Below are 26,725 nucleotides of genomic sequence, written 5' to 3'. Positions count from 1 at the left end.
GTAGGAGTTTTAGCCACATATGTTACTATTGTCGTCTATGGGATTTGATTTGGTAGTATACACCCTAAACTGAACTAACCATCTGATGTTAGAAAATGGTTACTACAATACTTTAATCAGTTATTTTTATGACAGTAGTTGTATTTTGTCGGCCATCTTGGAAGTTGTTAACGTGGATAATTCATGTCTACATTTGTTAAGAATTAGTAGTATATGCACACCAGCTATTCTAAAAGCATATGTTAGTTTAATAACTACAACTGAAGTAATTTATCAGTCAGAAGGATATGGAAATTATTTTCATGCTTGGTTTATTTTTTACTGTCTTTTTTATTAATAATGATATTTAATAGTTCTGTATTGTTAAAGTCACATTAACATAGGTTTACAATCTAAAACTAAACTAATCTATCTGCTAGACGGAATCAGTTACTATACTCTTCAAAAAACGTAGGTGAACTCTAATAAGAATTTAAAATTGCCAAAATTGTAAAGTATATTAGCTGTGGGGAATGGTTATATGATAATAGTCAATTAATTGGGCAAACATTACAACCGGTAGTTCAGTATTACAGTAGGTTTTATGACCACCAAAGATCTTGAAGGACGGTTGGTGTCAAAAGTGAAATTTGAAAGTTTTTTTTTATCAGTAAATCGCAAATTCAAACAATAAAAATGACTAAAAAACCCCAATAACAACTGTATGATCAAAATAATGAAAAACATTGACAGAAATAATGTTCCACAGTGATTAATCGACCTTCCTGGAAATTGTCAAAATCGAGAACGACACCCCACGCACGTGTACGGGGCAACTGCGTGATGCACGTGCAAACTATGGAATGTGTTTCGGTGTGTTGATACAAATATCACAGATAGATATAATTAAAATTTAGAATAAAACTCAGTATCACGTAAATATTGCAATAAAAGTTCTGGATGGAATCGAAAGGATTCCATCACAGTTCGTGGTCCAAATATATCTTTTCGAATTTCTTTCAGAAACTGACACTCCACCAAAATGTGACGCACAGTCAGAGTACACTGACAGTGCTCACACTGAGGTGGAGGATCTTTCTTTAAGATAAATTAATGGGTCAAGTAAGTATGCCCGATGCGGGCACGACACAAGACTATGTCATCCTTCCTGCACTGTCTATAGGAGGACTGCCACTCTCCCAAGACTGGCTTGATAGCATGAAGCTTGTTCGCAACCTCGCCGTCCCAATCACGTTGCCAAGTCGAAAAGATATTTTTGTTGATATTTGTTTTAAAATCAGTATAAGGCACACCAACCTTGGCATGAGGCAAATCCAAAGCAGACTTGGCAGCTGAATCTGCCTTTTCATTACCCCTGATGCCAACATGGCTGGGCACCCAACAAAATACAATAACTTTATTGGCAATGGATAAAAAGACACACTTTCGTATCACCATCCCAATTAAGGGATGGTCCAGCTTCATATTACGTAAAGCTTGGAGACACGAAAGTGAGTCAGCAAAAATAATAAATTTGGATGCTATTGAATCTTTGATTTCTTCTAAGGTTCTTTACTAGGAATGAATGAATGAATGAATGAATGTTTAACGACACCCCAGCACGAAAAATACATCGGCTATTGGGTGTCAAACTATGGTAATGCAAATAAATAAAGTGATGATCAACATCAATATAAAAATTCAAGGTTTAAACAAAAACAGTGTAAGAACTGTGCAAAAATACAAATACAAATATCACAGAATTTTACGGACACCGAATTTTACTCTAAACTTCAATTTGTGCTGTATTGGCCATTCTCAAAGAGAATGTTACACCCCTGCACCACGGTGAGGTTACAGCACGCGCAGGGGCTTTACTAGGATGTCTGTGGGCAAAACGTATGTTCGGTCTAATAGTTGATATATAATAAGGAACAAAAGGTTCTATGTATGACCAAATCTGGCTATTTTGAGTTTTGTCGGCCATCTTGGAAGTTGTTAACATCGAGAGTTAATGTCTTCATGTGTTAAGCATTATATTAAAATAGGTTTACTAACTCGAACTGCATTAAATTATTTAATAGAAGGCTATATATAGCACCTATGTAGAGAAAAAAATAGGCTTCACATATGGCAAAATTCAAAATGGCCGGCAAGGTCATCACACGTGACCTTAACAATGGGTCCCGATCTTAAAATGGTCGATATGGCATACAGAATCATTGTTCCAAATTCCATGTGTCTACCATAAAATGCACAATGCACTTGCTACTCCACTAGTATCTGTTTCCTGCTGTCATTTGATTGGGAATTGTAGCTATAGTCTACCATAAATAGTGTTGGCAGTTGCCCCATAGCAGAGCAGTTTTGAAACAATATTATTCAAATTTTCAAATTTCGGTACCTGTACACGTTTAGACATCTATCTTATTTTGTAAAAACAAAAAAGAAAGCAAATGTAATTATAATTACACTAAAGTACTTTTAGAACGAACACGCTTATAACAAACTACTATATTAGTAATAAATTTTTATATATAGAACAAACTATGTATAGCGAATTAACTGTTAAAACGAATTAAAAAAAATTCTAAATTTTGAATTTCAGTGTAAATTAGTACATATACAACAAACTGATCATAATTGTTTTGTATCGTATTTGTATCTTATCAATCATTAGCATTAACGGCAATGCATCAAAAACGACTATACACACATGTACTGATAAGATCACTCAGATAACGTCCGCGTGGATTTACGTAGTCGATTGGCATCAATTAAGGGGGTAATGTATTAAACAATTAATGGTATGATCTCACTTCGATGCTATTGTTCGCTTGTTTAAGTCTCCATCGCTTCATTGATATTTTGCTCACTTGCAACTTATCAATCAGTAGCATTAGCGTCAATGCATTCAAAACGACTGCACTGATAAGTAACCCTAACCCCCCCCCCCCCCCCCCGTTTTATTTGGGGGGCCGGGCGGGGTTTTATTTTTAGCCAATTACTTTTATTTTTTGTTTTGTTTTGTTGTGTAATGTATTAGATTGGTTGGGGTTTCTCCGCCTTGCCCCCCGTTTTGCCTGGGGAGGGGGGGGGGGGGGCTGGGGGGGGGTTTATCTTTAGCCGATTAGTTTTAATTTTTGTTGTCTTGTTTTGTTGTGTAATGTATATATGTTGTATGATTGAATGTGTGATTGTTGCTTGGATTATGGGGGGAGGCTTATCTGGCAGTAATCCCCTCCCCGTTCCAAAAACTGCACCTTATACATGTATATAGTTCGTCTTTTTTAATTTGTTTAATATCTATTTTAAAAATAAAATAAAATAAAATATAATGTAGGTTACTGGCATGCTCGCTCATTTAATCTGTTTTTATATTTTTTATCATTTTTTTTAACTATGTTTTAGATTTTTTAATTAAACAATTATATAATTAAACAGGACAGGTACTGGGTTGGGACACTTTCCTAGTGACCTTCTACTAAAGCTTTAGGTCACTCTACTAGTGACCTTCTACAAATGATTGCCATGACTGGATCGAGCTGCGGTTGGACACGGTGGGGTGGGGGGTGGGGTGTGTGGTTGTGGTGCCGGTGGTTAGGTTTTTTGGGGCCATAGGGCGTGGGCGGTTTGGCCGTAGGTTTCTGTGAAAGTTCCGGCCCCACTTCTCGCCCCCTCCCCCCCCCCCCCCCTTCCTCCTGGTCACACCAAGGCCCGAAATACGATTGGTAATCATTTTAAATAAATATTAAATTCAATATAACTTTTCTGTGGGCCGGGCTTACCCCTCTACCCTTTCCCTTGCCTCTGGGGACTAAATAAATGTTGTTGTTTTTTTTGTTTTTTTTTAAATAAATTATAATGTTTGTATTTTTACTTTTAGACTTCCCCATCTAAATTTGCGTTAATTTTAAATAATTATATAGGTGTAGAGTAGGGATTTCTGTATTTCTTTTGGGAACGCATTCAAAATTATTAATGTCGACATAATATATTTACTCTTTTTGACCTCCAGTTTAAAATTTCAAAATTTTATTATAGTTAGGTTTTTCCTGCCCCGAGTCAGACCACCGATTATATCGGAGGCCGGACTGGGGATAGGTGTGCTCGAAACCATAAAGGTATGTGAGCACGTTTAAAACATATCTAATCTAATCTGATAAGTCCAATCAGATAACGTCCGCTTGTTGTTACGTATTAGATTGGTAACAAATAAGGGATTAATGCAGTGAGCAATGAACCGTCTGTTCTCACTCCACTACTGAAGTATGCTTGTTTAAGTGCCGGTATTAAACAATACGACTGGCTCGTGAAACTCACTATACAGTCATTGTAATTAGCGTTAAGTGTCGGTATTAAACAATACGACTGACACGTGAAACTCACTATACAGTCATTGTAATTAGCGTTAAATAGCCTTGCAGGCTATGCGACTAACAGAATAGAACTTTATTACACCCAGGCCGTTAGGCAACGGCATATGGGGAAACATGAATAATTACATAATATAACATGTGACAAGACAGGACAGGGTTTACAGGAGAACATTAAATAGTAAATAATATAGTATATGAATAGTTAAATTATATAAATACATGTATACAGAAATACGAGTGGACATAACAAAAATACATATATACAATAAGTCAGTAATATTAGGTATAGTAGAATAATTGAAGTTCATTATATAACTTGTTATACATGTACTAGTATATTTCGATTTATTAAAATAGGGATATCTGTGATATAATAATAAGGCGCATGTAACTCGAGTGATGTGGTATATGCATATTTAACTCGAGAGATGTGGTATATGTTGATACAAATAGCTATGGTCTTTTAAATTTATCATTAATTTCTTTAATTAATTTGCTGACTTTTCTTAGGACACCTATTTTATTACTAATCATTAACTCTTTAAATTTTAGGGTACTGGGGTTCACATAATAATATTGTTTTAGGAGTGTTTTTTGAGACTTAGTAAAGAAGGCACAAGTGAAGAGATACTGATATTCATCACCAATATCGTTAGAATCACAAAGTGTGCATAATCTATTTTCTACTGGTGTATTATTCCACCGTCCTATTTCAATCGGGAGATAATGATCTGATGTTCTGAATTTAAGAATAATGATCCATAGTTTTTCAGGCATTATAGTGAGGTATTTTTCAAAAATTAGCTGATTTTTAAAAATTGTATAATTTTTTCCTCTAGACGATGATGCTATTTTTTTGTTCCACGTTTGAAGGTACTGGTCATGCTGCCTCAGTTTGATATATTCAAGAAGTTGGGGTTTTTTTTGTTAAAAATCTTCGAGACAACCATATATCAGTCATACCTAGGTTGTTAAATAATTGTTTGAATCCAAGTGTAGTTGTGTCCATTTACGGACGAGTCCTGTAACATAAATGATCGATAGAAGATTTTATATACTCGTTTACAATGTTATCTATTCCAGTTGCTTTGCCATTTTTTGTTGTTTAATTGCATTTCTTATTTCGCCTTCTTCAGTTTTTCTGTTTAAGATATTATCGTTATTTATATCGATATCGTCAAGATTTAATTCGTTCTCGTGATCAGATTCAGGCGGCTCTCCTTCATTGAGGTTTTTATATTAAAAAAACGCTCACTAAGCAGACAAAAATAAGCAACTTTGTTTCAAAACGTGACTGACTGAACACTCATTTGATTCAACATGCTGTATTTTTTATTTGCATGTTTGCTTCTAATGGTGATAATAAATGAAATATTAAAAAACCCACACCACTAATTCTTGTGTTTATGGTGTTTAAATTTGAAACATCCAAAATGGCCGACTTCCTGGATGAAAACGTCTAACGTCTAAATGTTTACAACGAACTACTGCTATAACAAACCGATGTTCCTGGTCCCTTGCAGTTCGTTATAAGGGTACTTTACCGTATAGAATATTAATACTGATTTTACAAATGTCATGTTACATCATAGACATTTCCAATGTACTCGTTTTTGTATTGATCCATATGCATACCTTCCATTTTTGTCTTCAAAACACAAAACGTAACCAATCTAAAAAATAGGATTATATTAGCCATCTGGACGCGGCAGGTAGGCCTACCTACAAGTCTGTACGCAACTACTGAACAGTTTATGTCAAGATGTTAAGCTATCCTAGGGAATAATTCCTTTGTGTGAAATAAACATAATGTGACAGCCTCATTCTCGGGAAATGCTGATTAGGAAGATTGCATTTCCCAGAAATAACCAATCTCTCAATCAGCTATTAATAGAGTTTGGTTTTTCCACCACTGTGCACGGTGTCGTCCCATTTGGTCGAATTCCCAATTGGTCGAAAAATAAGTACTCATCTGTTATATAACCACTACCTGATTACCTGTGTATGTAATGAACATGGCCTCTTCATGTTGTGCAGTGATTGTGACATTGTGAGTGCAACATTCTGAAAGAAACTGCTGCTTAAGTGGACATTTGTACTTGTATGTGTACTTGAAGGAATGAATATTTTAAAATGTTGAAATTGTTTTTCTTTTGCTTTTTGTGAAATAAACATTTTTAGATGGAGACCTTCTTTTATAATTATTTACGGACATTCACTAGTCAGTACATGGATTATTTCGATATTTATTATATTTGCATACTTTATGCGTTAAGCGATATCTATACCATCTATACAACAATAATCGGTTTCCAAATAATCTGGAACAGTTCATTATAATGACTGAGGTAACAACATGCATGTCAGTAAGACCATTGAACCATATCTATTGTTGTTTTAGCAGTTCGACCAACTGGGAATTCGACCAAATGGGAGTAAGCCCTGTGCACATATACTTTTTTGTTATAAATGCCTGGATTGGTCCAAATGGCGTCATGTACCCTAAAACCGTCCTTTGAACTGCTTTCGCCGACGTCTGGAACATGGAATACTCTAGAAAGATATAGGTTTACTGGAGATGCCAGAGTAACTACATGTATGCTTAAAGAAATGTGGAATGTTGTAATACATCCATTTATATGTGCAGCTGTCCACAAACTTTGTGACACTCTATCGCTCGCTGGGATTTAAAACGACAGGAAACAGGTAAAAACTAAATGTACTGTATTTGTATTCTCGGAACATGTGTGACGTCACACAGCCCAGTTAGCGATCATATGGGTCTTTGTGGGGGTGAAACAAAGCCTTAGTGATTACTGTTTTACTGAGAATAAAGTTAACATATTAGCTTTTTCCATACCTTGCATATTGTCATGTATTTTCTGCAGCTAACACATAGTTGCAGCATGCCTTGTGAGTATTATAACAGCTTGGGTTGTCATATAAGAGAAACGAACAACGGGAATCCGAATTAGTATAATCTATAATCAGTACCGAGGTGACCTGGCTAGAGGCAGGTTGGTCAGAATATATTTTTGTTGATGCAATTTCTAGGTAATATTAATTGTAAATTTTAACTATTTTGAAATGATAAGATAATTATTAATATTATAAAAATTATTCAGTGGCGGATCTAGAAAATAATAAGAGGGAGTGCCAGGATTGGGATGGAGTGAACCGGCGGGGGCTGAGCCATAGTGAAGGTTTCGGGGCAAAGCCCCCTGAAGTTTTGGCATGCTGGACATTTTAGAGCCTTATTTCACTGATTTCCGAGAAACTAATTCCTAATTAATAATTCCATAAAGTTGATAAATTTGTTGCCGTTTTCCTGATTCACACCAAAATATATAGAAAACGATTTAATTTTGTCTCTATCGATGCAAGCCATACTCGGTTCAATTGTACACCTGATTGACAACAGGGCGATGCATATTATTTTTGCTAACGGAATGGCTTTATTTGCATCTTCCTGAAAAAAAAAATTAAGTAACAGTATATGTTTGGAATGAACATAAACAAAAATTGACCAGGAAGGGAGGGGGTGGCTAGCCACCCTATTTACCCCCTGGATCCGCCACTGTTATTATGATGTGGGCTACAAAATAATATAATTTGTATGTATAATAACACAGTTTGTATGCATGATATAAGGTAATAATTTTTTATGATTCAGCATATTTATTTTATTTCCAGATAATATTTAATAATTAATTGCAAAGTTGTTACTTTACAACTTTAAATTACAGTATTATTATTGTCATTCTTTTTATATTTATTTTTAAATTTTATTTGCAAATTTATGTATGCTTGTATCAGATACAGATAAAATGGATGCATTTAGTGTCCGCTGTATATGCCATAACTACAATGTACTGGGAATTATGAGAATAAGAAATATAGATATAATGGCAACAGTGAAAAGGTTCCATTGAATAAATTATTTTATTCTTTAAAAAAAAAAAATTGCAATAATAAAATGGTTTTGTTTTAACAGATTGTGAAATTATCTCATGATTTTGGCCTTCCTTTAAATACCAGTTCAAAGCAGGCGAAAAGAAAATAGCAATAATAAAATATAGCGAAAAGAAAATAGCAATAATAAAATATAGCCAACTAAACTTTATTAGCCCGCCAGAATTTCTACTAGTCCGGCAGTCTATAGAACAATATATTATTAACACTATTATAATATACAGTGTCTTCACTTCAAATTTTATATAGCGAGAGATATACTGACAAAACATAATTGAGAACATTTGGTAAGTGATCAACAACACGTGGTAAACCAAATTAGAAAGACAGACCGTCGGGCTGGTAGTTTCATTTTTTAACTCGTCCGTCAGAATGTTTACTCACATTTGGCGAGCGGGCGAGTACTTTTTGCAGCCCTGCCTTGGCATATGAATGTATATATGGTATCAATATGGTAATATCTTAAATTGCCATCCATAATCTAAATTAGGGGAGCAATTAATCACTCACCTCAGTTATGTTCATGTCAAGGTCTGCAGCCTACTAAAACATTGTGTTATCTCTTTCAACAAACATACAAATGTTTTACAAATGGTGTTTAACATGGTATATTTATTAATAAAAGTAAAGTATCTGTTTAAAAGCACACGTTTAAAATCTCAACGTTTCATCAACTAAATGTTGACTTTGTCAGGAGAAATTAATATAACACCAAAAATTACCTCTTAAAAAAATGGTTTATATATATATATATATGTGTGTGTGTGTGTGTGTGTGTGTGTGTGTGTGTGTGTGTAAAAAGGCACACATACTATTACCTTCTGCCCCCAGGTAAATACTAAATAATACATTATTAGTCAATTATTTTAGTTCCTGAAATATAAGTATACCTTTTTTGTTTAATACATTATACATTGGAGCTATTACACTGGTTCGTAGGTACGATATCTGGTGTAGGGGAGGGGCCAAAATCTCTAGTAAATGGGGAAAGTCTTGGGGGAGGAAAGACACCATATTTTTATATTTATTTATATATAGTGGAGAGAGAGAGAGAGAGAGAGAGAGAGAGAGAGAGAGAGAGAGAGAGAGAGAGAGAGAGAGAGAGAGAGAGAGAGAGAGAGAGAGAGAGAGAGAGATAGAGAGAGATTTTATGTTACACAGAGATTGATTTAGACAGAGACAGAGAGAGACAGATTTCATGTTATCCAGAGACTAACGTATCCGTTTATGTATCAATATATCAATATACATGTATATGCTTACCTTCCATGTTTCTGCAAAACGTAACCAACATTATAATTAGTATTGTATTAGCCATTCTCATATTACACGCACTTACAGCGACAGAACATTAATTGCCGCCAAATGATAACAACATGTTGCGTCCCAGCTGTTTCCTGGTAAAAACGTTGTTAAAGAAAAGACGGCAATTCTCGGAACCGGCGTGACATCACGCATTGCATAACAACCTAGTTACCGTCTCATCCGGGTCTTTGGCGGTGAAGCGCAGCCTTAGTGATTACTGCAATCATGGGGGAAAACGTAAAACTGTTCGCTTGTTTTAAAATATCGCACATTCCCTCTTGCAATTTTCTTATGTGCAACACGTATGTAGAATGTCTTATGATTACTATGATAGTTTGGAAAGGCAGACCAAAGGCAGATACGATGGAAAACTGGCAATTATTAATTGTCATATGTGCCCGTATAGACTTCCGGCTGGTGTATGGAAAAACCAACCGATGGAATGGCCAGAGTTACAGTGGGGCGATGTATACTCATTCTTAATAGAATCTCCAGCTAAGATCACTATGTATTGTCATAATTAAAATTAATTATTTCTAGCAACATTGTGTGACATTAATTAATTGCATTTGTTTTGGAAATTAAAAAAACAAACCCATTATTTTTGTGCAAATTAGAAAACAATAGGCTGAAAAATAATAACTTGTAGTACATGTCATATTAAGAAATGTGCCCTATAAATTTTGTTTGAAACATTTTATTATTTACAATTTTTTAAATAAACTGTATACTATGACAAAGTAGGCTACATTATTGTCATTCCCACTGGGAATGCCTTTTTTCATACTGTGGAATTTATTACAAGTTATTTATTTTAGAGCAGATTGTTTTCTAAATTGCACACAATTTCTATTATTTTTTTTAATTTCCAAAACACTTACTTTTCTTCTTACTTTAAACAAAAACTTAAATTATTTTTAATAAACATTTTTGAAGGAGGATTGGACGGACTATAAGTATTGTAAGAGGTATTTATTAGATTCGATTTGTAACTTGTCAAATGTGACATACATACATACATACATACACACACACACACACACACACACACACACACACACACACACACACACACACACACACCACACACACATATATATATATATATATATATATATATATATATATATATATATATATTATATATATATATATATATATATATATATAATGATAAAAGAAAGCAAGTGTACAGTATATGTTTAAAAATAATATAAGACATTCATCTAATATCTTCAGAAAGGAACTGCTAAATATATATATATATATATATATATATATATAGGCTATTTTCACAATAAGGGGCAAATAACGATAAATACTCCAATATTTTCCACAAAACAGAATATAATGTATATATATATATACAAGGATGCACATAAAAATCACCATCACTTGATGCTCTTGATGTGATATTTGGCCATGTAGATGCATTAGAAAATCTTGTGGGTAAAATTATATACCCAAAATGTCCACTCTGTTATTGTGTACAAAAGCACGTTATCATTATGAAATCACAAAACTCCCAAAACTACCTTTAAACTGCAAAATGTAAGTAAACCACTCGCAAAGTTTCTTAAATTTCAATTTAAAATATGAAAATAAAACTACACTGCATACAACTTTATTTTTTTATTTTATTGTCTTTACCATTATATTATCTACAATAAGGACCAACAATTTTATTGATATCTATATTGAATAATGGAAAAGACAGATTTGACACTTTTTTTACAATCATCCAGTCTAGAATTATATCTTATATATGCCTGTAATAGTAACAATTATGGATATCTATATACATTTATAAAAGTATTACCATTATTAATTTGCTTTGTTATTAATAATGGTAAAGACAAAACAGTAAAGACAGTGGTTTACTATTATGCCTTACGATTAAGGGTAAAAGTAAAAACAAAAGCACAAAAAACTTTTTATGTACATTTAAACAAATTATCCATCTCTAGATTTGCTACTTGAAATTATGCACCACTGCAAATATCTGTTTTAAGACACAAAAAAACATTATATATATTTTTTTTATTCTTTACCGTTATTTGTCCATTTTTTTTAAAATAGCCCCCCCCCCCCCTCTCTCTCTCTCTCTCTCTCTCTCTCTCTCTCTCTCTCTCTCTCTCTCTCTCTCTCTCTCTCTCTCTCTCAATAAACGTAGTGCTGTGACCTCAATTTATAAAGTTATCAAATTCTGAAAGTATGTGATCTGATAAATATCACATACTTTGATTACACTGGATATGCTAGAAAATATATGATAAATATATATATATACACACACACAAACATACATTACTACACACATTATTGGTTATTAATTTGTGTGTGTGTGTGTGTGTGTGTGTGTGTGTGTGTGTTTGCATACATTAAAGAAATAATGATAAAACATTTGCATGTTGCATCAAGGCGAATTATTTGCAATGGTTTATTGTCATTTTGTGCCAATTCTTTTTTCATGTTTTTTTCTTCTTGTGGTTTATTTATGCTTGAACATTAAATAATGATGGGATTTTTGTGGTCAGTGTTTCTGTATCTAACGTTATTTGAAGGATTATTTCTTGTTAAAACAAAAAAGAATAAGCAGTAAGTAAAATTTCTACTGGTAAATGTATTACTGTCTTTATGGCAGGCAAGTCTATAAAAATTAATTAATTCTAAAGATATAGTTGAAAATGTCACTCACAAGTCTTTACCACACATACTCTATTTGCAATTCAAAGATACCAGTGCATTCCAATTCAAATGTTATTAAGTACTTCATATACTATATTTGCAATTCAAAGATACCAGTAAATTCAAATTCAAATGTGATTAAGTACTTCATATACTATATTTGCAATTCAAAGATACCAGTAAATTCTAATTCAAATGTGATTAAGTACTTCATATACTATATTTGCAATTCAAAGATACCAGTAAATTCAAATTCAAATGTGATTAAGTACTTCACATACTCCTTTGCACACTTAGAGGACATTGTTGTTCCTGTCAAGTCTAATGCTTTTTAAAAAGTACACAACTGTTTTTATATCTAAGAGCATGCAAATCAATTAAGACTCTTCTACTTTCCGGGAAATTTATTATTCGGCTTACCGCCAAAATAGGATTTTCTACTTTCCGCGCCGACACCGTAAAAATCAATTCTCAGGGAATAAGTGTCGTCCAGGAAGATTGCGTACTGACCCGACCGCTGATCAACTATTAATAGTATTGGGTTTTCCCACCACCTGCTAATAACAAAACGGGTTGACGATCACTGTCATGGATGGTAACAGAGACAAAAGTTTACTCAGCTAAGTTGGTAGTGTAGGTATATTTGGCTTAATGTGATATATTCCCACTATAATCATATTCATTCTCACTATACAGACACTACGTTTGTTGTTATTTAACTTGTATTTAAGTGTGATGTAAGTTTCTTTTTTGCTATACTATGTACCGTTGTACACTCTGAAACATTCCAGCCGCCATCTTGGTATTTTTTTATTCGGTTTTGTTTTAGTTTTTCTTACTTTTGACTAAGTAATCGACTGCCTACGAAAATCGAAAGGTGGCGGAAAGATCAGTATATCATAATAAAGTATGTCGCTTACTTACAATTTTTATTGCCATCGAATTCGAATAAAACTGTCACCATAGTGTACGAAAATAAGCTGTGGAGAACGGAAATACATTAAAATAGCCGATAGCTAGAATGTATTTCTCAGGGCTTCTAGATTAGGGTAGCCCCACTCCCATGATTAGTGATATTCAACTACCATCGCCATACCCAATGGCTAGTGATTTTTTTTGTTTTTATTGACTTTTTTTTTTTGGGGGGGGGGGGGGGGGGATCAAATGTTGCATTTAAGTCTATTTTGTAAATGTGAAAATCTAAGGGTGTTTAAGATCTCGAAGTACGTCGATCTCGCCCAACGTCGATCTCGCCCAGTCGATCTCACCCGTGGCGAGATAGCCGTAAATCCTATTTCCTACTGGGCGAAATCGCCGTACATTTTATAAAGGATTGGCACTGTTTAGAATGTTTATATTATTAAAATTAATTAATGTATAGACTTGGATCTCTGTGTGTGTATTCGTGTGTGTGCTTGGGTGTCGTTTATTCAACAGCTTACGAATTAAATATATCTAGACCTTGAACATATATAATAGCGTTTTCAAAGTGTCAGAAATTAAACGCAGTTGCAAATAATTATATCCATATGCCAATTTATTGGCATATGTATTATGGATATATTTGCCCATTTATTATTATTTTGTTTCTTTATTTTTTTATTTCTTGATATATTTCCACGTAGAAAGGTTAGTAAATCAAACAGAAGCAGGAATAAAACAAAAAATAATGTATGAAAACAAACGAGCAGTCAAGCGCAACAATAACAAGTATTTAGAAATGTCTCGCGAATGTCACGTCTAATCTCATCGAGAGTCAAGATGAGAGTAGGGAGTGTCTCGCTTTGATTTATAATGTAACATAACACTCCGCCGCCGCGTAGTAATCGAGTCCCGATTGCGTGGGTAAAGTTCGGCGGTTAATAATCTAGTTAATGAAATTACATACACAGAAGGACGGTCGCTCTCAACGGACCGGGACTTATATTTGTTAAAAGTCGCAGACATCAAGTCAAATTCACGAGGTACGTAGCAGCATTAGGTTTCGATAATAGATACGTATATGTGGTGTTTACTGTATCGATACAAATATTTTTACGTGTGTACTGAATCGGTGACAGTCTTATCCATGCGTTTACTGTTAACCTTATTGATAATGAAATTAACTACAAAATATACAAGTAAGTTTTGTTCTAACCAAAACATTATTTATGTATTAACTAGGCATATAAAATGAAAGCTACATTTAAGGATATATCCTTTTAAAACGTGTTTTGTACGTCATTTGTCATGTTATAGGGGAGGGGTGGCTGTATTTCTAAGGGGTACCAATATATTACTAATGCAAGGCTTTATCAATGCTTGTGTTTTTGTTCGTGATGGCGGTATTTTTTGTGTTGTTCGTTATTGCTGTTTTTTGTTTGTTTTGGTGTTTAAAAAAACAAAAATTGTGAAATACAAACATTCAAGATGTAACATAAATATGAAATAATGGGTACATTTGTACCAGGGTATACACTTCGGGTTTTTTGACTGGCCAATCGGGCCAGTCAACAGTAACACTGACTCGCCCGTACAACTTCTGAATGGCCCGCGACCGAATTTCGTTGAATAAAGAACTTGCTTAAATTGCACCTTAAAAACATGTTATCATATTATACAAACAATTATAACAACACAAAAGAAGGAAACAGAACTTGTTTTAGTTTTAATACAAACTGTTGTAATTAAATTGTAATTATTATGTTGTCACGGGACCCACACAATCAAACATCTCGAATGTTTTACCAAGGCTCGGTCTTGAAATGAATAAGCTGTTTTTATGGCCATAATGACGAGGACACTCAGTTTGACTCACGATGAGATTAGACATGTCGTCAGTTTCTCTCGCATTACCCCCCACCTGGGGGGGGGACTGATACAAAGCTACGGGGACTTACTCAAATACCGCATCGCGTACACCGGGTTACGGGCAACCGTGGGAGTGCAAATAATTTTTACATGCTCATATACCACTAGAGTTTCGAGCATGTCCGTCCCGGGGCCTGTCTCTGGATAGCCAGGGGCTTGTCCCGGGACAGAAAAAAAAATAAGCCGACAATTTTGAAATTTACATCCAAAAATTAAATAGTGGGCCTTTAAAATTTTGATGCGCATCTCTAATTAATATAATTAATATAAAAACAATCTACTCATTAAATTTGGTCGCTAAATTAGACTGGGCGGTCAAAAGAAATTAGATAGATAGATAATTAGTTTAACGGGAGGTGGGTGGGGGGGGGGGGGAGGGGGTGAATGCACAGAATTTTGAAAATACTAATTAGTAAAAGAACTTAGTAGGATTAAAAAAAAAAAAAATAGTAATAATTTACAAGCCAAAAATAAAATGAATTGACTGCTCAGCCGAATATTTATATAATTTGGAGCATTTTTGAAGGACAGTCCAAAAACAAATAAGAGAGGATCGGACTATTTATTAATATATATATATATATATATATATATTATATATATATATATATATATATATATATACTATATATATAAAGGTAAATTTCGACATAAAATTTTGAACGAAGGTCTAAAAGTTTAAAGTCCGGTCTATATGTCCACGCGAGTGGCCTCGTTAAGGTAGGTAGGGGAGAGGTTGGCGACTACGGTGAGCCGATGTCCGGAGTTGCAGTCAGCGATGGTCAAGGTTCGAGATTCTGACTAATAAACAACGTGGACACCTATTATATGATTTTAATGCCTTACGATGCTTAACCAGGCCGACTGGCAGTCGCAGGCTTGTTTGTCGGTTGTCAAGATCGAATAAACAACGAAAAAATATATATGTATAATTTTTTTCTTGTTGCCATGTTTGAGAAAATCATGTACCGGCGTGAGAGCGTGACACGACGTTCAAATCCGCGAGTCTCACGGCGTATGCGTAAGACTTGACGACACTGCCAATGGGGGGTTGGGGTTGGGGGTGGTATCAAATGTTGCATTTAAGTCTGTTTTTTAAATGTGGATATCCTGCCCCTTTCTCCCCTCAAATCTAAGGTGTTTAAGATCTCTCTCTCTCTCTCTCTCTCTCTCTCTCTCTCTCTCTCTCTCTCTCTCTCTCTCTCTCTCTCTCTCTCTCTCTCTGTGTGTGTGTGTGTGTGTGTGTGTGTGTTCGTGTGTGTGTCTGTGTATGCTTGGGTGTCGTTTATTCAACAGCTTGCGAATTAAGTATATCTAGACCTTGAACATATATAATAGCGTTTTTGAAGTGTCAGAAATTAAACGCAGTTGCAAATATATCCATATGCCAATTTATTATTATTATTTTGTTTCTTTATTTTTTTATTTCTTGCTATGTATTTCTAATAATTTTGTCATTATTTTTTCTTTATAGACTTCTTTTAATTATTTTATTTATTTATTTTATTTTACATTTGTGGATGGTATTAAATACTACACACAATAGACAAAAAAGAGGATTTTTTAGGTGATCCAACATTTTGTAATTATTAATTATGGCTTAATTGTGTCTATATTTAGTGCATTGGTACAATAATATTAACTATGGCCATTATCATGAATGTATCCAAATTTAAGAATAATAATTTTGTTGGCTCCCTCCCACCCTTCCCCGTAGAAAGGTTAGTAAATTAAACAGAAAGAAAGAAATGTTTTATTTAACGACGCACTCAACACATTTTATTTACGGTTATATGGCGTCAAACATATGGTTAAGGACCACACAGATTTTGAGAGGATACCCACTGTCGCCACTACATGGGCTACTCTTTCCGATTAGCAGCAAGATATCTTTTATATGCGCTTCCCACAGGCAGGATAACACAAACCATGGCCTTTGTTGAACCAGTTATGGATCACTGGTCGGTGCAAGTGGTTTACACCTACCCATTGAGCCTTGCGGAGCACTCACTCAGGGTTTGGAGTCGGTATCTGGATTAGAAATCCCATGCCTCGACTGGGATCCGAACCCAGTACCTACCAGCCTGTTGACCGATGGCCTACCACGACGCCACCGAGGCCGGTAATATCAGAGAAGAAACACACTTGTCACACTTAATATTCTGACTAGCAGCTGAAATGAGCCCAAATGGTTAAACCATCGGCTGGTAGGCATTGAGTTCGCATCCCCATACCGACTTCCAGAGATATAAGTAACAACACATTAGTTTGTTTGTTTTGTTTAATGATAGCATCAGAGCATATTCATTTTTTTAAACATTATGTTATTTTTATCTATACACAAGGTGAGACCTAAATAAATAATTTATCTGCCTCTCTAATCTTTCTCGATATTCCCGTATAATCGTACTATGCTCGTCATAAAGACGCGTCACGTGCCCATGGAATTTGTTGAACCAGTTATGGATCACTGGTCGGTGCAAGTGGTTTACACCTACTCATTGAGCCTTGCGGAGCACTCACTCAGAGTTTGGAGTCGGTATCTGGATTAAAAATCCCATGCCTCAACTGGGATCCGAACCCAGTACCTACCAGCCTGTAGACCGATGGCCTAACCACGATGCCACCGAGGGCGGTCTAAATTAAACAGAAGCAGGAATAAAACCAAAAATAATGTATGAAAACAAACGAGTAGTCATGATGATGATAACTAGTTTAACGTACCCATATACCACTAGGGTTTCGAACACGCCCATCCCGAGTCCGACCTCCGATAAGATCGGTGACCTGACTCGGGGGGGGGGGGGGGGGGGGGGGTAGAGTTGAAAATGAGCAGAATTTTAAAAATAGCAATTAGTAAAAACGTTAATAGAATAAATAAATAATTAAAAGGTTACAAGCCAAAAATAAAAAGAATTAACTGCTCGGCCGAATATTTATATAATTTGGAGCATTTTAGAAGGACAGTCCAAAAATAAATAAGAGAAAGAAGAGAGGATCGGACTATTTAGTAATATTAAAAAAAATAGTAAGTTCGACATAAAAGGCCGTTAGGGTACGGAGGTTGACCTACGGCGAACTGATGAGCGGAGAACCGGCAAAAGCGGGGATGAAGTGCTTCCATCTCTGGTCGGTGAGGATGGTGATGACACTCCGGTAGTCGTTGCCGAAAAGGGCCTTGACGATCCTGTGGATGGTGTGGCTATCCATCTCTCTAACCAGGACCGCTTGTCGGTAGACTCCGTCTCGGCGCTGGGTTAGTACCAACCCCGGCTTGCCGGCTGTAGACTTGATGGTGTGTAGCTCGTAAGCGCTTCCATCAGGCAGTTGTTGTAGCTCTGGTTCCACTAGTCCGTCCATCAGTGATGCCGGATCCGAGGTGTCCCCCTGCACGAACTTCAGGAAGCCGGCCACGATTTTCCCGATCTGAATTTTCCAGACGGCTTCCGGGTCGGAGGGGAACGGTGCTGGTGAAGGTGGAGGCCTTGCCTTGTCAGGCTGGTCGCTCGGCTGAGCGACGGCCTTCCTCTTCGCAACGGCTCCTGCCCGGACCGCCGGCTTCCGAACTGGCAAGAGAGCATCCCTCGGTGTTGACGGGCGTTTTGAGGTGTTGACGGCGGGTCCGGATGAACTGGCCCTTTCGTCTTGGGTCGAGTCGGGGGTGGTGACGCAGAAGGGACCGCCGCTGGCGGTTGAGTGTGTGTACTGAATCGGTGACAGTCTTATCCATGCGTTTACTGTTAACCTTATTGATAATGAAATTAACTACAAAATATACAAGTAAGTCTTGTTCTAACCAAAACATTATTTATGTATTAACTAGGCATATAAATTGAAAGCTACATTTAAAGATATATCCTTTTAAAACGTGTTTTGTACGTCATTTGTCATGTTATAGGGGAGGGGTGGCTGTATTTCTAAGGGGTACCAATATAGTACTAATGCAAGGCTTTATTTATGCTAGTGTTTTTGTTCGTGATGGTGGTATTTTTTGTTTTGTTTGTTATTGTTGTTTTTTGTTTGTTTGAGAATTTTTTAGGTGATCAAACATTTTGTAATTATTAATTATGGCTTAATTGTGCCTATATTTAGTGCATTGGTATAACAATATTAACTACGGCCATCATCATCATGAATGTACTTTTTCATTTAAAAAAAATAATCAAACTTAAGAATAATAATTTTGTTGGCTCAGACCCTCCCTGCCCCGTAAAAAGGTTAGTAAATTAAACAGAAGCAGGAATAAAACCAAAAATACTGTATGAAAACAAACGAGCAGTCAAGCGCAACAATAACAAGTATTTAGAAATGTCTCGCTATGTCACGTCTAATCTCATCGTGAGTCAAGCTGAGAGTAGGGAGAGCAGTCAAGCGCAACAATAAAAAAAATACACAACACTCCGCAGTAATCGATTCCCGACTGCGTCGGCAAAGTTCGGCTCTAATAATCTAGTTATCGAGATTACATACACAGAAGGGCGGTCGCTCTCTACGGACCGGGAATTATATTTGTTAAAGTCACAAACATCAAGGTAAATTCACAAGGTACGTAGCAGCATTAGGTTTCGATAATAGATACGTATATGTGGTGTTTCCTGTATCGATACAAATATTTTTACGTGTGTACTGAATCGGTGACAGTCTTATCCATGCGTTTACTGTTAACCTTATTGATAATGAAATTAACTACAAAAAAATATACAAGTAAGTCTTGTTCTAACCAAACCATTATTTATGTATTAACTAGGCATATAAATTGAAAGCTAAATGTTAAGGATATATCCTTTTAACACGTGTTTTGTACATCATTTGTCATGGTATAGGGGAGGGGTGGCTGTATTTCTAAGGGGTACCAATATATTACTAATGCCAGGCTTTATCAATGCTTGTGTTTCTGTTCGTGATGGTTAAACTAGTTATCATCATCATCATGACGAGGAATTAAAAAAAAAATACTAAGCTGACAGCAATCTATGTTGACATCGTTCGCAGTGACGATTGGGTGTTTGGTATAGTACACTCGGTATATTCCGTAAGAAACGAAAACGTTCGAACACAATCTAACTTCGGAAAACCTCAGGCTCGTAAACAAAATCTTTCTGCGAAACAGCGTAGCGGTATGTGACGAGTTGTTCCGATTGTAACTAAATGGAAAGTAAAGATGGACATGGCCATCTTCCGATTGAACCTACAAATACATTTACGTGGCCAAGGTTTCCCGAATACATAAACAAAACCAGCCGAGGTATTCCGAATGGTTTTAGACTGTTCAATAGACAGGGGAAGTGGTCGCTATTATGCCTATATATGGGTTTGGTTGCGCAGATACTAATAATAAATATAAAATAACTTTCCGATCTCTTAAAAACATTGGTTATTTGCATTTGATACATAATACGATATGCAGAAATTTTCGGTCACAAGTCTGTTTAAAACCACAAGTTTAAAATCTCGACGTTTCGTCAACTAAATGTTGACATCGTCAGTAGAAATTCATATAACACAAAAACTTACCTCAGTAAAAAAAAAGGTTATATATATATATATAAATAAAGGCACACACACTATTACCCTCTGCCCCCAAGTAAATACTAAATAACACATTATTAGTCAATTATTTTAGTTCCAGAAATATAAGTATACCTTTTTTGTTTAATACATTATACATTGGGGCTATTACACTGGTCCGTAGGTACGATATCTGGTGTAGGGGAGGGGCCAAAATCTCTAGTAAATGGGGAAAGTCTTGGGGGAGGAAAGACACCATATTTTTATATTTATTTATATATAGTGGAGAGAGAGCGAGAGAGAGAGAGAGAGAGAGAGAGAGAGAGAGAGAGAGAGAGAGAGAGAGAGAGAGAGAGAGAGAGAGAGAGAGAGAGAGAGAGAGAAAACTTTAGAATATGTTACACAGAGATTGATTTAGAGAGAGACAGAGAGAGACAGATTTCATGTTATCCAGAGACTGACGTATCCGTTTATGTATCAATATACATGTATATGCTTACCTTCCATGTTTCTGCAAAACGTAAACAACATTATAATTAGTATTGTATTAGCCATTCCAATATTACACGCACTTACAGTGACAGAACATTAATTGCCACCAAATGATTACGAAATGTTGCGTCCCAACTCTTTCCTTGTAAAAAACCATTCTCGGGAAATAAGTGTCGACCACGAAGAATGCGTACTAACCCGATCGCTGATCAGCTATTAATAGAAGCCTATTGGGTTTTCCCACCACCTGCTGATAACAAAACAGGTAGACTATCACTGGCATGGCTTGTAGCAGAGACATGTTGACTCAGCTGGGTTGGTAGTGTAGGTATACTCGTATATCCCTACTACAATCATGTTCGTTCTCCCTATACAGACACTGCGTTTGTTGTTATTTAACTTGTATTTAAATGTGATATAAGTTTCTTTTCTGCTATACTATGTACGCTCTGAAACGCTCTGTACTTTTAAAATTTTTATGTCGAAATTACTTTTTTTTAAAATATTATTAATAGTCCGATCCTCTCTTCTTTCTCTTATTTATTTTTGGACTGTCCATCTAAAATGCTCCAAATTATATAAATATTCGACCGAGCAGTCAATTCTTTTTATTTTTGGCTTGTAATTTTTTTTTTTTTTTTAAATTCTATTAACTTTTTTTTACTAATTGCTATTTTCAAAATTCTGCCCATTTTCAACTCTAACCCCCTCCCCCTCCATCCCGAGTCAGGCCACCGATCTTATCTAATTTCTTTTTGACCACCCGATCTGATCTAGCGACCAAATTTAATGAGTAGAATTTTCTTTATTAATTATATTAATTAGAGATGCGCATCAAAATTTTAAAGGCCCACTATTTAATTTTTGGATGTAAATTTCAAAATTATCCGCTTACTTTTTTTCTGTCCGGGGACAAGCACCTGGCTATCCAGAGACAGGCCCCGGGACGGACATGCTGGAAACTCTAGTGGTATATGAGTATGTAAAAATTATTCGCACTCGCACTCTGAAACATTCCAGCCGCGATCTTGGGTTGTTGGTTTTTTTGTTGTTGTTTTTTTAGTTTTTCTTACTTTTGACTAAATAATCGACTGCCTACGAAAATCGAAAGGTGGCGGAAAGATCAGTATATCATAATAAAGTATGTCGCTTACTTACAATTTTTATTGCCATCGAATTCGAATAAAACTGTCACCATAGTGTACGAAAATAAGCTGTGGAGAACGGAAATACATTAAAATAGCCGATAACTAGAATGTATTTCTCAGGGCTTCTAGATTATGGTAGCTCCACTCCCATGACTAGTGATATTCAATGTTGGGCTAGTAAATAACTACCATCGCCATGCCCAATGTAGAGCTCTCAAATTGGAACTTTCGCAAGGAGTGGAGTGAGAATTTGTCTGGTCGGAGTCCGACATCGTGAATCCGAATAAACCGGCGCGGGAAATAAGCGCGCCGACAATTGGTCATGGTTCGAGATTCTGACCAATAAACAACGTGGATACCTATTATATGATTTTAATGCCTTACGATGCTTAACCGGGCCGACCAGCAGTCGTACGCTTGTTTGTCGGTCGTCGAGATCGAATGAACAACAACAACAACAAAAATATATGTATATAAATTTTGTTTTGCTATAATGTTTGAGAAAATCATGTACCGGCGTGAGAGCGTGGCAAGACGTTCAAATCCGTGAGTCTCACGCCGAATGCGTGAAACTTGACAGCACTGCCAATGGGGGTGGGTGGGGGGGCTGGGTGGGGGGTGGGTGGTATCAAATGTTGCATTTAAGTCTATTTTTTAAATGTGAATATCCTGCCTCTTTGTCCCCTCAAATCTAAGGGTGTTTAAGATCTCTCTCTCTCTCTCTCTCTCTCTCTCTCTCTCTCTCTCTCTCTCTCTCTCTCTCTCTCTCTATCTCTGTGTGTGTATGTGTGTGTGTGCGCGCGCGCATGTGTGTGTGTATTCCTGTGTGTGTCTGTGTATGCTTGGGTGTCGTTTATTCAACAGCTTGCTAATTAAATATATCTAGACCTTGAACATATATAATAGCGTTTTTCAAGTGTCAGAAATTAAACGCAGTTGCCAATTTATTATTATTATTTTGTTTCTTTATTTCTTGTTATGTATTTCTAATAAGTATGTAATTATTTTTTCTTTATAGATTTCTTTTAGTTATTTTATTTATTTCATTTTACATTTGTTGTATTATTAAATGGTATAAATACTTCACACAATAGACAAAAAGAGGATTTGTTTAGGTGATATATCATTTTGTAATGATTAATTATGGCTTAATTGTCTCTATATTTAGTGCACTGGTACAATAATATTAACTATGGCCATCATCATGAATGTACTTTTTCATTTAAAAAATCCAAATTTAACAATAATAATTTTGTTGACTCCCTCCCACCCTGCCCCTGTACAAAGTTTAGTAAATTAAACAGAGGCAGGAATAAAACCAAAAATAATGTATGAAAACAAACGAGTAGTCAAGCGCAACAATAACAAGTATTTAGAAATGTCTCGCTTTGAATTATAATATAACATAACACTCCGCGTAGTAATCGTGTCCCGATTCCATGGGCAAACTTCGGCAGTTAAAGGGACATTCCTGAGTTTGCTGCATTGTAAGATGTTTCAGACTAATAAAGTACTTCTACGATTAAACTTACATATTAAATAGGTTTTATTGTTTAGAATATCAGTGTCTGTATATTCAATGTGTTTCTGGCCATCTTAATATTTGTAAAAAGCCCAAACTGGATTTTGTCTTCAAACAATTTCGTGCGTACGAAAAAAAAATATTTTAAGAAATAAAGTGAAATTTAACCTAGTACAAATATTACAACGATCAGAAACACGTTTAATATACAGCCACTAATATTTTATGCAGAACATATATTTGATAGTGATATGTAATTACAATCGTTAAAAAGTCTCTGTTGGTCGATAACATCTTAAAAATTGCAGCAAATTCAGGAATGTCCCTTTAAAAGTCTAGTTATCGAAATTGCATACACAGAAGGGCGGTCGCTCTCAACGGATTGCGACATATATTTGTTAAAGTCACAGACACCTAAAGTAGTGTCGGAAATAGAATAAAAATTATTTTCGTCAATTATTTATTTCATATTAAACTGACAAGTAAATATTTTGTAAATATCTATTTAATGATACTCTACCTAATTGAGCATTCACTTGTTTGAGCTCTCATTGATGTACAAGGTGGTGTTTACTCTTGAAATTAAAAATAAAGATGTCAGTAAACAGGAGATTTGTGACCTTTATTGGAACTGACTATAATACATTTTGGTCGATATGTGTCAATTTCATTTACCATTAAACAAACTTTTAATTTAAAACTGCAAGTTAACTGATTATTTTGAATTGCAGCATAAATTATTAATTATAACCAGCATATTTAGTGAACATAAATTCAATATTAGTACATTAGAAATTTGCACAATCTTGCAACCATTTAAAGGTGCTATATCAGAAGTTATATGTGAGCATCTGTTTGTGATAAAGATTCTCCAATAAAAACATATTTTCTACTAGTAGATCAAATTATTTCCTATAATCATTTATGGGCATATAGTTAAAGGTGTAGTCTTTAAATGTTAAAGCAAAATTTAATAAAAACATGATTTGCAATAACTGTCATTATGCAACTTGAGATAACACCTTTAATACCGGTATAATAGATCACAAATTCAAAATGGTTCTTGACAGTTTTGCTCAAAAGTTACTTATGAATGTCTACAAATATTTTTTTGGAGAGAAATAGGGGTAAACTGTAATCAGAAACGGTCCCTCACATATTGTAACAGCAATGAAATTGACACATATCGACCAAAATGTGTTATAGTCTGTTGCAATAAAGAGCAAGCACAAATCACTTCTTTACTGACATCTTTCTTTTAATTTCAAGAGTAAACACCACCTTGTGCATCAATGAGAGCCAAACCAAGTAAATGCTAAATTAGGTAGACTATTCTTAAATAGATATTTAAAAAATATTTACTTGTCTGTTTAATATGTAAGAAATAATCGACGAAAATCATTTTTATTTTATTTCCGACAGTACTTTAGCCTAATTCACGAGGTACGTAGCAGCATTAGGTTTCGACAATATATATACATATATAGATATACATATACACATATACACACACACACACACACACACACACACACACATATATATATATATATATATATATATATATATATATATATATATATATATATATATATATATATATATAGATATAGATATAGATATAGATATATATATATATATATATATATATATATATAGTAAGTCTTGTTCTAACCAAACCATTATTTATGTATTAACTAGGCATATCAATTGAAAGCTAAATGTTAAGGATATATCCTTTTAAAAGTGTTTTGTACATCATTTGTCATGTTATAGGGAAGGGGTTGGCTGTATTTCTAAGGGGTACCAATGCAAGGCTTTATTTAGGCTTCTGGGGTTTTTTTCGTGATGGTGGTACTTTTTTTGTTATTGTTTAGTTTTTTTGTTCGTTTTAAAAAATGTTTTGCTGTAATTCTATTTTGCAATAATTTGGGATTATTGTGAGATACAAATATTCAAGATATAATATAAATAAGAAATAATGGGTACATTTCTACACCATCGAATTGTGACGGTTTAGGGGCACTTTTCGACATTTTGGTCAAAATTACCTCATTATTCTGAACATTTTGACTTCACATTTAGCTCTGTAGTACCCATGTTTGTCCAATTCATAAAATATCTCCCTACCTTGTAACAAATCGTAATACGAATTTCCTTAATGTTGCCTTAAAATTTAATGTCTATTTTCTTTATGTACACACAGAAAGTAGCTCGAACCCATGGAGCTTTTAATTAACTTTAAAGGTGCACTTTAAAAGTCCCAAGTGTGACAGTGTCATGCATGTATTTGGGTATATTTTGCGACAAATACATTGAAATTACTTAAAGTTTATCAATTTCACATATAATATTTGCATATATAACTCGAGAATATCAAAATTTAATTTTGCTGCCTCTGGGAAGTAAATTGTAGCTTCCCAAAGGATCCTTGGTGTGCAGTGTCCTGTTCTATGTACTTTCGATCTTCTTTTAGATTTTACTGCAAAAAGAAATATGAAAATATACTGTGTAAAAACATGTGCACCTAAAAACATGTCTGAATATCCTGCACAGATTTTCCAACATATATTTTTTGTACTAGTAAATTGAAATTACTATGTTGTAATAGTTTACGGGCATATATCTGAAGGGTATTTTTGTAATGCAATAAGTACTTTCATTCAGTTTTACTTACTTTTGTGTTTATATCCAATTAAGGGTCAAACAAGCTATCCTGGTCACACACGTCGGCTATCTGGACTGTCTGCCAAGGACAGTGGACTAGTCGTTAGTGAGAGGTAAGTCATTTCATTTGGTATCCTCCCATTTGTTACACGTCCCATTTCTTACACACTTTATAACAACATAGGTCATGGTTGAGTGAACTGCTAACCCTGTAC

At 35.0% G+C, this 26,725-nt stretch overlaps 2 protein-coding genes across 5 annotated transcripts in view; one reads left to right on the top strand and one right to left on the bottom strand.

Annotated features, from left to right (window-relative positions):
- The window catches only part of LOC121368970, a 58,304-nt gene extending 36,994 nt beyond the window's left edge, over positions 1-21,310 (bottom strand). Inside the window, exon 1 of one of the 4 annotated variants that reach the window (XM_041493745.1) lies at positions 21,182-21,310. In XM_041493745.1, the coding sequence (XP_041349679.1) occupies positions 21,182-21,236 (55 nt within the window). In that variant the 5' untranslated portion in view covers positions 21,237-21,310. Of the gene's footprint in view, positions 1-5,993; positions 6,174-9,593; positions 9,804-21,181 lie in introns of those variants that run through there. The other 3 variants (XM_041493744.1, XM_041493746.1, XM_041493743.1) reach the window with 3 other exon arrangements.
- LOC121368971 overlaps positions 18,796-26,725 on the top strand; it is a 28,553-nt gene continuing 20,623 nt past the window's right edge. Inside the window, exons 1-2 of the mRNA XM_041493747.1 lie at positions 18,796-18,953; positions 26,544-26,623. The gene's annotated coding sequence lies outside the window, so the exon portion shown is untranslated. The remainder of the gene's footprint in view (positions 18,954-26,543; positions 26,624-26,725) is intronic.

This window comes from Gigantopelta aegis, chromosome 3, assembly GCF_016097555.1.
Source record: "Gigantopelta aegis isolate Gae_Host chromosome 3, Gae_host_genome, whole genome shotgun sequence".
Lineage (NCBI taxonomy): Eukaryota > Metazoa > Mollusca > Gastropoda > Neomphalida > Peltospiridae > Gigantopelta > Gigantopelta aegis.
Note: the sequence above shows the minus strand (reverse complement) of the source record. Positions and strands in the feature narration are given on the sequence as shown.